The sequence below is a fragment of the Meleagris gallopavo genome, chromosome 25 (genome assembly GCF_000146605.3).
Source record: "Meleagris gallopavo isolate NT-WF06-2002-E0010 breed Aviagen turkey brand Nicholas breeding stock chromosome 25, Turkey_5.1, whole genome shotgun sequence".
Classification (NCBI taxonomy): Eukaryota; Metazoa; Chordata; class Aves; order Galliformes; family Phasianidae; genus Meleagris; species Meleagris gallopavo.
Window position 1 is genome coordinate 5,340,206 of NC_015035.2, and position 14,269 is coordinate 5,354,474.

At 38.6% G+C, this 14,269-nt stretch overlaps 2 protein-coding genes across 2 annotated transcripts in view; one reads left to right on the top strand and one right to left on the bottom strand.

The window, feature by feature from the left end:
• Positions 1 to 32: 32 nt before the first annotated feature.
• On the top strand, positions 33 to 3,514 carry PNRC2 (proline rich nuclear receptor coactivator 2). Its single transcript, XM_003212628.4, has 2 exons — positions 33 to 576; positions 1,304 to 3,514. Exon 2 carries the CDS (start codon positions 1,322 to 1,324, stop codon positions 1,745 to 1,747), a length of 426 nt encoding a protein of 141 aa, XP_003212676.2. The 5' UTR covers positions 33 to 576; positions 1,304 to 1,321; the 3' UTR covers positions 1,748 to 3,514.
• Positions 3,515 to 6,162: 2,648 nt separating this feature from the next.
• The window catches only part of SRSF10 (serine and arginine rich splicing factor 10), a 10,543-nt gene continuing 2,436 nt past the window's right edge, over positions 6,163 to 14,269 (bottom strand). The window contains exons 2-7 of the mRNA XM_019622748.1: positions 14,002 to 14,265; positions 12,507 to 12,611; positions 10,710 to 10,813; positions 8,872 to 9,034; positions 8,539 to 8,592; positions 6,163 to 8,365 (exon numbers count right to left, since the gene is read on the bottom strand). Of these exons, the coding sequence (XP_019478293.1) occupies positions 8,068 to 8,365; positions 8,539 to 8,592; positions 8,872 to 9,034; positions 10,710 to 10,813; positions 12,507 to 12,611; positions 14,002 to 14,265 (988 nt within the window). The 3' untranslated portion in view covers positions 6,163 to 8,067. The remainder of the gene's footprint in view (positions 8,366 to 8,538; positions 8,593 to 8,871; positions 9,035 to 10,709; positions 10,814 to 12,506; positions 12,612 to 14,001; positions 14,266 to 14,269) is intronic.

Sequence of the window (14,269 nt, forward strand, 5' to 3'; positions counted from 1 at the left end):
CTGCGTGCCGCCGGGTTTCGGCCCTCGGCCTCCCCGGGGCGCCTCCCGTTGAATTTCACCTTTTTCCATGTGAGAACAAGGATGAGGTTCTTACCGTCTCTCCCTAATTAAGATGCGCATCGGACTAAGATGTCAGCAGCACAGGGAAAATGCTGCTCTCTGTGGAACGTTAAGTGTGACTTCAACAGAAATAGAGTAAAACCAGTACTGCCAGGCTTGAAGTGTATGTTCAGCTTTAACAACTAAGAGGGACACAGCTGACTGCTAATTCCGTGAATTTTATCTTCTTTTGCTGATGTTTTTTGTAGTTGCAAACTTGAAAGGGAAAACCATTGTTCTCGTGCGTGATTTCAGACTCTCTTTTATGCAGTTGTGACTTCTCCCCTTGGAGTTTAGTGCCGAGAATCTGATGTTGGCCTCAGCTGCCTGGCTGCATACAGCGGATCAGCCCATGAAAACCTCTGTTCCGAGCCAAAGGAAGGAGCATAGCGAAAGGCAGCACTTACTCTTTCAGGCTTGGAAGCAAGAAAGGGGGCAAGAATTGGAGAGTGTGGAATCGGAGAAGACTACTGAAAGGTAAATGGGACATGGAGGGAATAGGATGACTGCAGGAGAGTCAGCATCAAGGTGCCAAATATGTGATAGCATCTTGCTTTTCCTTCAGAGACCCAGTTACAAATGGCTCCTTCACACTTGAATGTGTTTTCAGTTCATTAGGGTTTTTAGTTTGTATTCCACAGGTGTGCCCAGGTCTGCCTCTGTGTGCTACCCCCTTGTCTCCTTCCAGAAAAATCTGTTCTGGAAAGTAGATCTCACCCCTACGTTGCCTTGACTGACTCTGTAACTACTGAGGAATATCAGGAATCAAAATAGTCTTTTTTTAGACTGGGGCATGCTTTATCAGTGCAGATTTCACCCAGATCTCAGTATGACATAGGCTTGGTTTAAATGTCTTAAAGATTAAATACTAACACTTTTCATTTGATATTGTGTTTTGCGAACAGCATAGCTTTCAGATTTTCCTAGTAGCGCAGTTTGTTGAGGGAAGAAGTGGTGGCACGTCTCTAGTGGTTGTGCTGTCCAGAGAACCAGCTTTTTCATAAATAGGTAGACAAAGCTGTGCATTGATAAAGGTTTACATGCATAAAGGAGTGGATGGATCAACGCATGATGACCATTAGCAGCAGAATTGTTAAGACAAGCCATTTAGAGGGAATATCTTCCAATAGGAAGATACAGTGGACTGTAAATCAGTTTTCCTGGGTTTAAAAAAGAAAAATCCAAACTTTTCCTTTCTTTACAGGTGACATTTAAGTTGAAAATGGGTGGTGGAGAGAGGTTCAACGTTCCAGTTCCCCAGTCTAGAAATATTACCAAGAACCATCAACAACTTAAAAACAGGCAGAAGAATAAAGACCAGAATTCACAGATGAAGAAAACCTATATGAAGAAAGAAAGAGGACATGGATGCAACTCGTTGTCTGGTGCATGGCAGGCCATGCAGAAAGCAGGAAAGAACAATGTTGATTTCCCCTGTAATCAAAATTGGAGTCCTAATTTATCAAATTGTAACCTATTTTTCTCACCTCAAGCCAATCAGAACTATGCTGGAGCAAAGTTTAGTGAACCACCCTCACCAAGTGTTCTTCCTAAGCCACCAAGCCACTGGGTACCTGTTTCTTTTAAACCTTCTGATAAAGAAATAATGACATTTCAGCTTAAAACATTGCTTAAAGTCCAGGCTTGAGATAGAACTTTAAATCTTTTATAGTTATTTAAATTTTCAGGGCTCCAAATTTGAGAGTAGTTACTCAGAACTGCAGATGCACAGGTAACAGGACTAGATGTTCTTGCTGCGTATAAATGGAAGAGAAGGGGATAAGTGGGGAAGTTTACATTCCCAGTGTTTTACCTCAAAAGTTGTGTACTTTGTTGATTTTGCTGTTACATAGGGATTTTCTTGATAATTAATTTGATTAAGTCCTAAACTGTAACCATTTACTGTAGGAGTAAATGAGACAGTCCCTAAAAATTGAAATCAAGAGTCCTTTTTGTTAATGGCATTGGAAGACCAGCTTTTATGAACTTAATGCAGCATTAACTGGAAAAAAAAAAATGCACTGAAAGCTTTAGTCAGGTACTCTGCCTTTTAACCTAGTACCAGATTTTCTAGTTAAAACTCTTCTGAGCAGAATTTCCTAGCAGTGTTGTACCCAGCTGCTAGTGGAAATGCAAAGATACTCATTTTTTTCATACCTGTGAGATTTGACACTCAAGCTTGTGACTAAAATTTAGTTTTGGGAAACATTTTTACACCTTTTTGAAAAGGTGGAAGAACGCTTTAAGGAGGTCTATATTTCAGTCTCGCTCCAGCAGTATTTCATTGGAACCTCAACAAGGTAGACTGTGCCAATTAATGACACACTTTGCATTGCCAGATGACTGCCAAAAAGATCTTCTAAAAATTCTTTGTATTCTGATGCACTGATAAGTTCTGAAATTTTTCTTTTGTATCATTTTCTAATTTTGAGAAAGCTGGAGTGGTTACTTAAGATAAAATAATTATAGGGTAACCACTTCAAAGTTAAGTTACAATACCTTGTGTAGGTATACAGTGTTTTCATAGGGAAAAGAGAGCCATGTAAATAAATGTAATATTTTGTAGCATATGTAAATTTATGCTGGGCTTCCCTGCACAGAGGTATTTTTAGAGCAAAACTGGTAAATGTAAGATGACCATGCTGAGTATGTGGCCTGATATAAAAAAAAAAAAATAATAATAAAAATTATTTTGTTAAACACAAAAGGACACTTATGGCTGTAGCCCTGGACTTAATATACAGTGAATGTGTACATTTTACGTGGTCATGGGATCGTTTTTAAAAAAAATGCAGTGCAAAAGAGAATTAGTTAGAAATTTGTAGTAAAATTTTAAAAAACTGCTTAAGTTTAAGATACTTATGCTCTGAATATTGTGCTTATAATCAGATTGGGTGTCCCACAGGATAGAGTTTGATGACACTGAAGTATTGTTTGCTTCTAAAATGAATCCGTGCTACATTTTGTCCCAGTATTTACTAAAACTTGTGAAGTTCAGTTATTGGGGCAGTTGTCAACATATTGATTTCAGTGCTGTCACAGTTCAGCTGATCCTATAAGATAAACACAACTGAACTGTAATAATTAGAGTCTGAGATTATGCAAACATCCAGTAACAACTGGAAAAGGGGTTTAACTTGAAAGGGAATTTTGCCGATCGTGGAATGTTACTTAAAATGTTTTTCTGTGCATTCAGATGCATTGGCAGCTGGTTGAATGCTTACAGATCTGTTACTCAGAATGTGACGGAATTGGCTGTCTTTAAACTCAAGTCTTTCTGATCTGGACCTTTACCACTGTAAGAGCTGTACCCCAGTTATAACTGTGTATACCCTATTTCAAATTGTCATTTACTGCATGTGTGCAAATTGGAAGTGGAAAAAAAATAAACTCCCCCCAAAGTGTTTTATTTTAAGATGGTAGTGGAAAAGTGGGGTGGCATTATTTTTACGGAGTCCTATAAAGTACTGACTGCATGTCTCTAGTCTGTGAATGTCAGAGGAACCTGGAACTTACTTAACAGTGAAGGATGTTTTTTGAATGATAGCCTTCTCATTCATGTCTTGCCAGTGATTTACGAACACAGAGCTCAATTCTTAATTCCAATGGAATTAGGAAAAAATTCATGGCCTGTTAAGGGCTGTCAGGCTCTGCTCCAGAAGGCTGACTCACAAGCAAGACAACCGAGTCTGAGCAGATGCAGCTCAGGTTCAGCTGAGTAGAGCTGCACTCACGCTTTCTGCTACCTCTCATAAGCGGCTGGCTCAGGAGCTCTGAGCTAGAGGGGAAACATCCTTGATTGTTTCAGTGCTTGGTGACCAATCTGCAACAGTCTACAGCTGTATTAATTAAGTCAGAAGGTGCTCTCAAGTTATAGTCAAAACTTGTACATTTTATTCCCAATTCACAGGGTTATTTGCACAGATGGAACACAAAACTCCAGAAGAAAGGATGTGTATGAATAAAACATTAGCATCTTTTGATCAAACACACTACAGGGTACATAGTTTTCCCTTCCTATTATAGTCTCATCAGTAAGAGCATCTCTAGACAATTATAGCAATGGACTACAGACTTTTTAAGCATGTTACAAGATAAATGGAGAAAACCAGCAAATATTAATGGGTGATTATGTCCTAAAAATGTGTAAATTTTTCCTTGGTACTTCAAACCGTTATCTGCAACATTCCTGCCAAAAATGATATAGCAGGCTGCAGAGTATATCAATCCAGATGGCCTCTGATATATTCCAAACTGTTACCCCAGACTAAACATTAAGGAAAAAGAAAAAAAAGCTCTTTCCAAGAGCAGAGTTCAAAATAGCATTTAAATTGAAAGTTTCCACTTTGAATAAAGCCATTATACTGCACATTTGAACATATTTAAAAGACATAGAAAGGATAACATTTAGCTTTCAGAGACCTGTCTGTCACAGTCCCTGGTTTGAACACCCAGCTACTTAACCACTAAATTTAAGATTTTTAATTATCAGTTGGGTGCATGGACTTTTAGTGAAAAAGAAGTTCCAATAGAGCCTTCTATTACTGCTGAGATAAATCAATATTCTGCAAATATTTTGGAGTACAGCCATTACTTTCAGCAGAATTTTACACACTACTTCAATTCTACAAATTTTGCAGGAATGACAAGATCTAGTTTACCACAGAAAAACATAATTCCCACCATTCTTGAGACTCCAAAAGAAAGATGCTTATACATGATCTTTTGCAGCCTGCATGTTCTTGCATTCCAGCTGTGCATAACCTGCAGGTAGCTTGCACGAGACAGCTACTGTTTTGTTTTTTTAGAGCAGGAATAGGATACCTGCATCAAGGAAGGGAGATGTTATCTAGATGGGCTGTGGCTTGACTCGCATGAATGCGTAAACATTCCCTGCCCTTTTGGCCACATCCTGCTAACTCGTCCCCAACTGAAAGGCCCACAGAACAGCTTCTTCACAATTTTTCCATGGGAGCAAGAACTAGGACAACATCTTTATTCATGCACTCTTGAAACATCGTGGGTTTGTGTTCGGCTTTTCTGGCTTGTTCATATACACAAGTCAAGTCAAAGTTTAGTCCTACCTCTGGGAGAGAAAGAAAGAACCATCAGAAGTGTCAGATACTACATTATACTTGCAATGAATTGGATTTTCAAAACAAAAAAAATTAAACTGTGCTATATACAAATGTTGAGGCACACAATATAAGGACATGCTGACACAATGATTAAGGTATGTCACTATTACTCTTTCAACACAAATTAGAAACAGCCTGGACTACAAAGATGTTCTCCTTCCTCCCTGTAGTTGTAGCTGTAGTTCTGGCTTGGCTAATGTGAACTTTAGGTGCAGCAATCCTCTGCAGGCTGCTGATTAAAACACAACTGCTCACTCCCAAGAGAACGGTGAACCACTTAAGCAGTATTTTAGTTCTGAAAAGCATATTCATTTATAAAAGCTTAAGAAGTGTGGGTTTTCTGCTGTTGCAAGGCATTTCTATGCACAACTAGGATATTCACAGCTCAGCGACTGGTAAGCCCACTCTTACACTTCCTAAGCATTCGAGTGATTCTCAGAATAGTTTTTGTTCCGTGGCTGACAAAGGACTACTTGTATGTACCACAGGCGCCAGGAGGCAGCTTGAATCCTAAGCACCAAAGTTGATAGAGAACCACGGCTGGCACTTTTTTAATACGACACAAGTAAAACGATGAGCCATTGCGAGAAATTTGGTTGTATGTGAACCTTCAGTCACTGATTTTCAGTAGTTCATAACGTGACTAATGTCTGAATTAAAACCATAGGGGAGCCTATCCAGTAATAATGAAAGTTAACCAAAAAGACATGTCAATATATTAGACTAAAGCATATGCTTATCATTCTTATTTCATCTAGTACCCCTTTAAAAATAGAAAATGATATTTACTCAGGCAACAAATGATAAATTCCTGACTTTACTGAAATACTATAGTAAGGATTTTACTCCATAGGGGATGCACAGCTCTTCCTAGCCATGCTTTGGAGTCAAATTCTAAAGCTACAATAATTCCAGTGGATCAGTATTTCCTTCATTTTTTTTATTACAGCATGTTTGCTAAATTTACAGCAAGCAGAAAATAAGCTGGGTCTTTAGTTATTTTGATCAAAACATTGATGTTTTAAAGGTAGTACACAATATTTGTTAAAAAGAACATATAAAAATACCTTTTTAGAAGCCTCTATAAGAAAGGAAATACAAAGTTTAATCCCACAACTTTCCTCTGCTAGAGCTGCACACTACTGCTACAGTTTTAAATAGACTTTATGCTGTTTTTAAACTATACATCCAGGAAAGTCTACAAAACTAAAGGAACGTGCATATAAATGATTGCATAGCAGAACATGAACATTAACTGCAAACAGTAAAGAAAAGAGTTAGAAATACCATCAAACGTACTAAGGTTCCTAGAATCGACCCCCTAAGCACGTTCTGCCACTAACATTTAAAAGCCATTTGCATCTCTTGAAAGGCCCTGCTGAACACTCTAAAACCAAACCCTAAAACGTTTCTCTAAAGATGATCTTTTTGAAATTTGTGTCTTCATACACTGCTACACAGACAGTACGGAACACTGGGTGTCTGATGCTGGCTTTTCAAGACAAAGAGGGGAAAAAAAAAAAAAAAACAATGCCAAAAGCCATTTTCATAACAAAATATCTTGCCTTCTTCTAGAGAAATACTGTTAAGATTACACACTGGTTTTGTTATTTTTCACATTCAATTTACTAAATGTACTGTATTAGTGAAACTAAATAGCTAGAGATGCAGCTCTTGTTCATATCCAACTTTAAACACTTGTTCTTAAGTAAAATGAAATTTTGTAACCAAACCACTGTCCATTCTGAGGAAGAAGTGATTCAGACTTGCTTGACTAAATATTTCTCAATGTATAAAAGCAAGCCTTTTTTACTCAAGAAGAGAAATGGCTACAGTTTTATACCTATGAATACACCAACTAACCACAGGAGTCATTGGCATAAAAGTTGAGTTCTTATATACTGTACACACACAACTTGAAACAATCTACTTGTATCTAACAGCAGGAAAACTAAGCAATTTCATGGTTAACTGCTCACTAAAATTTAGAATAGATACAAAAACTGCGTAAAATGTACACACAACCTAATATTTAGATACTCTGCCATTTTCTGGAATCTGAATTTAATTTTCCATTTCAAGGTGTTCCCCTCCCCCTCCCCCCCCACATTTCGTATTAGCAGCCAGGTCAAGAGCAGTGAAGCCTCTTTCCTGACAAGTCACAACACTGCACAGTCTCTGACTGAGCTTCCAAGACCAACTGTCTCCCCGCGCAGTGCATGCAGCGGTAGCACCATCTCTCCAGATGGCAGAGAAATTTCAAAATCTCTCTCCACAGAGCTCCATTTACCAACCTACTTGTCACTGGGCATGGAGAACACAGAAACCTGCCTTAGAACAATGAAAACGTAAAATTACCAGTCTGCATTTCACAGCAGTCAGTGTTGCGCTACAGCTGTCCAGTTTTCCATTTTATCACAATGTTTAGCATTAAAGAACATGTTAAACAGTTGGTTTAACTGTTCAGTACAAACTGGTATCAATTGCTATGGGCATGACATTTTCAACAGGACAATGTTGCAAATTACGACCAATCAAGTCATCACCGATATCTAAGCATTAAAAATGCAAATCTTTACAAAAATATACATTGAGACACCACAATCAATTCAGTAGCTGCCCATATCCAAGAGGACATTCTCTCTCTCTCTCCCTCTGTCTCAGTGGCTGCTCCACACTGTTTTAAACTTTAACCATTGTCTGCTACAGGGAAAACTGACGAAGAAAAGATTTTTTTAGCACTGTTGCAACATCATATTCCTGATAATTTAAGTAAACTGAACTGTGTGTAAATGAGTCTTACATGCCTAAAACCAACATGGATTCACTATTAGTGGCCACTGGACTTGGGACTAGTCCAAGACCTCGATCTGGATTTTGACCTAGATCTAGAATGTGATCTTGACTGTGATTTGGATCTAGCTGGTTCTTTTTTTCTCGACTCCTTTTCATATCTTGAGCTGGACTTATAGTGTGTTTTAGAATCTGTTTTAGAAGTGCCTCTAGATTTGGTGTGAGATGCAGACCTAGACCGTGATTTAGCCTTCATTTCTTTCTTGGGCTGTGACTTGGATCGTGATCTTGAATTGGACTTAGATCTTGAAAAAGATCGATTGCGGTGTTTGAACCTATCAGAATAAAGGGGAGAGAGGAGATTTGAATGTAAAAACACTATTCTTAGACATCTAGTACATTAAAAATTGTTTACCATTTTTTTGCAGGAGAAACTTTTTTTTTAAACCTACAGTTAGGGAATACAATGGTCTAGTTTTCAATGTAAAAAGCATAAAAATTATTTTACCTATCATTGTCCGAATGACTTCTGCTACGACGAGGTCTTCCAGTAGGTCTACTGCTAGAAAGGTACATCAGAAAAAGTAAACGGTGACAAATACCTATCTATACAAGCGATTAATAATTTTTTTTTAAACATGCATTTGATTTTTAGTTATTTTTTGATAAACCACAAAATCATTTCATTCAGTGTCTGATTTGATGCAGCATGCAAGTACATAACTTCCACAAGATATTCCAAAAAAGAAAACTCAAAATTTTTAACAATTAAATAGCCTGTGTGGTGTTTTTGTTCCAAGAGACTGCTGTGTTGTTGAAGCCAAACACACGCTACACTTACTTTCTGGGACTATATGATCTTCTATAGCTGTAATCAAAAGAGCGACTTCTAGATCGTCTCCTTTCGTAACTCCGGCTTCTGGATCGCCTGTATCTGTCATAGTCATCGTAACGAGAAGAACTGTACAGGTTTCTCCCCTCCTTGGCTTTCATTTGATTCGGTGCTGGAAAAAACAACACAAATATTTAACATTGAAAGTTTTTTAAGAAGTACCCTACTTCCCTTTTAGTGACAGCACTACTGCTATCCATATATGTGACATTTAGTAGAAAACCTATTAGTGATTCTAGCAAAGACGCTTATGAAAAGGACAGAGATTGCAGTAAGCCACTTGCATTTTGCTGCTTTAAATGCTGGACAAAAGCGTTGTTGCCTTGTGAGTAACACTAATCTAGAAAGAAAGCAAACAAACCCAAAAAACAACCCCCACATCACCAAAACAACCCAAAGGAAGACAGAAAAAACACAGCACAAACAGTAACAACACTGGAACGCTTCACAGAGCCAGGAACACAGAATTGTTTCTGTAATGCGATTTCAGGCCACCTGGAAACAGTGACAGGCTGCCTGAAAAACTAAAACCCATGAGCAAAACGTCCCAGCATTCCTGAATTTAGCTAACAGTGAATTAATTAAACACAGTACCACGCATTAAACCTGATCCATAGTTTTAATTATTAAAAGTCAACTTATACGGAAGCTGCAATTGCTGATGTCGCAGAGAAGTCTGATTCTACAAGTATCCCTCTCTCCTATTTAACAACACGCTTCACCCTGTAACTTTAATATTAAAATCATTAGATGGAATACAAATCAGAAGTTGTCTTTTTAACAAAAAAAAGCACAGCTATCTTTCTTTTGTATTAAATCCCATTTTCATTCAAATGCAGAGGGCACGGCCATACTTTAAACGTATCGTGCTGTACAGGGCGCTACCTGCACTAACAGCTCCAATTTTCATGATTTAACTGCTCCTATTGACAACACTCATTTTTTTGTTCAGAAACTTAAAAGAATCCCAATGTTTACAGACAGGACAGATGCTTGTAGTGCAGAGCACATCATTTCCACTGAGTTCAGTATAAGTTAAACATGCATGTTTCAAGTGCTACTTTGATAGTTTTAACTGAAAAATCTTTAAGGCACTTTTATTAACAAGCTGCACATGACTATTATAATTCTGCTCTATACCAGTAGGTAGGCATGTCTTATGCTCCTTGAAAGCATCTTTTCTTTAATATATGATATCTGTATCTACCTGTATATTGAGAATACATTCATAAGTAACAGAAAATACACAACAGTTGCTTCTTCAGAAAACAAGACTTATTTTTCAAGTTGAAATGAGATGCTTTGAAATTAATTTTCCTGAAACAAAATGAAAATGAAGATATTACCTCAATTCTGGAAACTGGACCACACTGGGAAACGTCAACAAAGAATCAAGATCACACATAACCACAATATAAACACTGCAATGCATTACAATTGGGTTACTCATTTTGACAGGTAAAATTTTTGAAAGTGTGTTCCAGAAAAAAAAAAAAAAAAAAAGCTTGACAGCTGCACAGATAGATCTTAAGTATGTCCAGCTAGTAGCAAGGATTAGACTGTGGTGACTGTTACACTTAGCTAGCTGTTTTTAATTAGCCAAGATACATTAATAACGTGTCTTCAATCCAAAACATCCTTTGATAAAAGGAAAAAACCCACAACCATGTACTATTTATATATCAGCAATAATGTATCATAACAATTAATAACAAGTGTAATGTCATCTGGCACCAACCATTATGGCTAAAATCACCATCTGATGAAATACCCAGGGAGGCACTTACTCTTCCGATCGCCCTGTGCAAACTGGATTTCTATCTGCCGACCACAAATCCACTTTCGGTCCAAATTGTGGAGAGCATCTTCAGCATCGCGGACATCTTCAAATGTGGGCAGTGTTAAGGTACTTGAGAATTTGAGCAGTTTACAGATTTGGTATTGAGAAGAAATCAGTTATTTTCCAGTTTTACAGGCCATTATTTCTGAATGTTTTGTTCACATTAATAAGTACTGCAGCTTTTTTTTTTAAAATTAACCACCAACTATCTGAGACTTCCTATAATAAAATTAAAAACTCACAATACAGCCATGAACTTACCAATCAGCAAGCAATTGCTATGCAATATCCTAACTTTTCTTCTTCCACTCGTAAGGAAGAAAACTGTATCCTTCACAAAAATGCATTATTTGCTAATGGTGATTCAACTTTCTGCACTATATTCACTTTACTGAAATCTTAGTTCTCAAATTGCTAGGCACACAAACAATAGAAATCAATATTTGTCTATTAATTTTAAAACTGGGATGATGGTTTCCCTTTTATCCACTGCTTGTTTTAAGTTTAAATAACATAATGCCAAGGAGATACATACAGACCTTCAACAGCCTGAGATAAAGGCACACACTAGAACCCCTGCACTACCAATGTTCAGGAACAGAGTAATTACTAATTTTTATCTGTGAGATTGATTGCTACTTTAACTCACACACCTTCCGGCTATGGGGCAAAGAGCCAGTTGCCTTTCTACTCACAGTAACTCAGTTCAGCAACAGCAGCATCTACGCAGAAAACAAACTATCAAGTGGTAGGTATAAGTATCTCCATTACCAAAGAATGAATGCACTTTCATTCCAGACCACAGTTATGACAGCACTCACAATGTAACAGGTTTTGTCAATGGACTAAACCAGCATCATTCATCAAAATTACTGCTTACATGACAAACAGAAGAAAAACTGTTATTCTGTAGGATACATCAGGTATGACTCCTTTAAGCTTGGCCACCATTCAACTTCATCTTGACCTTTAACTCTTTAAGGGCTTGTCAGAAGGACTTGTCATGAGATGCTTGGCCAAAAATGACAGATGGCTTTATCTTTTACTTTGAAAAACAACCTTTTCCCCCTTTTGTAGATAAAGCGAAGCTTTGTCTCCCATTATGGCTTGTCCTTCTTCCAGCTTTTCTTTATTTTTTCTTTTCCCAAACTGTCCCTTCTCTTCAAGCCTGATCCTTAAGAGGTCTTTGGCTTGTCTACTTGCCTCAATTGTTGAACTCTACTCTAAAGGTTCTTTCATGCTTTCTCTTTGGGGTCGCCATTACTGTACAGCTTTACATTCTGAGGCAACAACAGAGGACAGTAAATTAGGGGACAATATTAAAGAAAGTTCACCTCATTTTTTATACAATCTGCTTTTGATCAAGTGATTCCAGTTCCCATTTGTTAAATTAACAATAAATACTAGCCACAGTTTGCTAAGCGCAAGTTCACTTACATACCAGTTATAATAGAAACCTGGTAGACAATTTTGAGTCAGTGATAAATTTTCATTTCAATCACATAATATCAATTTCAGTGACATAAGAAAGCTTGTATATTACTGGACTTGATATAAGTTTTGCAAAAAGGCAAAGAAAATTTGAGAAAAGTTAATCTTAAAAAATAACGAGACACAAATAAGACACTTATCAGAAACAACACAGAAGTAAACTGCTTTTTCATTTAGATATGTTACCTCTTACACAAACTTGAATTTCAAACTCCAACACCCCTCACTAATCAGCCATCTGAAGAAAGGATATTGAACATAAGCAAATCCTCTGGGACGACGAGTGTAGAAGTCAAGCGGAACGTATACATCAACTATAGGCCCATAACGACCAAACTCACGGCGCAAGTCTTCAGACCTAGAATATCAAAATATCTTACATGTCTTCTCACTATTTAAGGTATTTAAAAAATAATATATATATACAATCACTCATCTTTTTGGATGGTAGAAGATGCATGTAGCGAAATAATGTTGGGGGAAGTGTATGAGCTGTTCACTGCTAAAGCAACGCGCTAGGCTTCCCAAGAACACCACCACGGTTCAGGATGCTTAGGATAACCTTGGTATTTTGAAATCAGTGCTCAGCACAACTCAGCAACATAAATGTAAACAGAGACAAGAAGTGACACACAGTAGCCAAGCCAGTTCAATGCAAAGGTGGGCAGAAAGTGAAAAAAGGAATCTAACAATATTATACTAACTATTAACATTGATTTTACAAAGTGCAAACATGAACTATAATGTCCAAAAGAAAAGCACAAGAATAATTTTCTCACTCATACTGACTTCTATGGAATAATCAATACTTACAGCCACATCAAAGAACAAACCTGGAGTGAGAAACCATTCATGCCCTTAGGTCAACTGCCCCAAAGATGTGGCTTTAGAGCAGAACGGTTCAACAGATTTGTGACAACGCTTGAAATAAGTGCTGTCTTTTCAGCAGCGGAACTTCTTCACGCTTATCTTCTGGTGTCATTTTAGGACAATATAGGGAAACATTCACATCACATAAATACAATACTACATCAAAGAGTTACTGATGCTTATTCCTCTTTCACATTTGTTGGAAAAATATCTACACTGTACATTATCAATGACAGCAGAAGGTAGCTATAACAACCAGCTTCAAGGTCTCACAATGAAACCATCTCTAACAGGAACGAGCCATGTAACTGAAAGCTTACACTCAAAGCCTAAAAGGGAGCACTGTCAGTTAAAAAAAGAAGTTTGAAAATGAGCCTTCTTCCATGACTTCTAGAAGAAAATGATCTACAGGCAAAGAAGAAAGAAAAGTCGTGCAAGAAGTATCACTTCTATTTTGAAATTACTTATATTCTTTATGGTAATAAGGTTCCTAATTCATTCCATGCCTACGCCACTGTTAACTGAACTCCTCTTCTGCAGCCATCCGGGCAGCAGATCTGAGAGCTCAGACTTGTGATTTACACACCCAGACCTCGCAACGACTGCCACACCAACCCCACGATCACCAACAGCGGAACCGCCGCGCCGCAGAAACGGAATGGAGAACGCCAATACTCCGACAGCCACGTGCAACGGATTCCTTTTAATTCTTTTCGCTCACTGCGAAGATCTCTCCGCTAAGCCCCTGCACGTACGTTTAAGTTTTGCTACAACATAATTGTTACGGAGAAAAGCGTTTTCCGTCTCTCCCCTCCCACTGAGCGCCACCGGAGGCCGCAGCCCGTAACAACCAGCGTGAACGAGCGGGCGGCAATTACCGCAGTAACGGAACGAAGCGCGCGGAATTTCGGGGGCATCCATAACGAGGCACCGCCGCGCCTTCGGGCAGCACCGCCCATTTATGTCCAGACCGCAAAGCCCGGCGGCCGCCGGCAGGCCCCCTTCCCCCATCCCCGGGTAGCGGCGCTCCGCGGGGTGGCCGAGCTTTGTTCTCAGCAAGGCGTTGGGAAGCGATCAGCGCGAGGCGGAGGAGGAGAGGGCGGCGCCGCGGGGAGGCGGTGGGCGGCCCGGCCACGCACGGCCTGG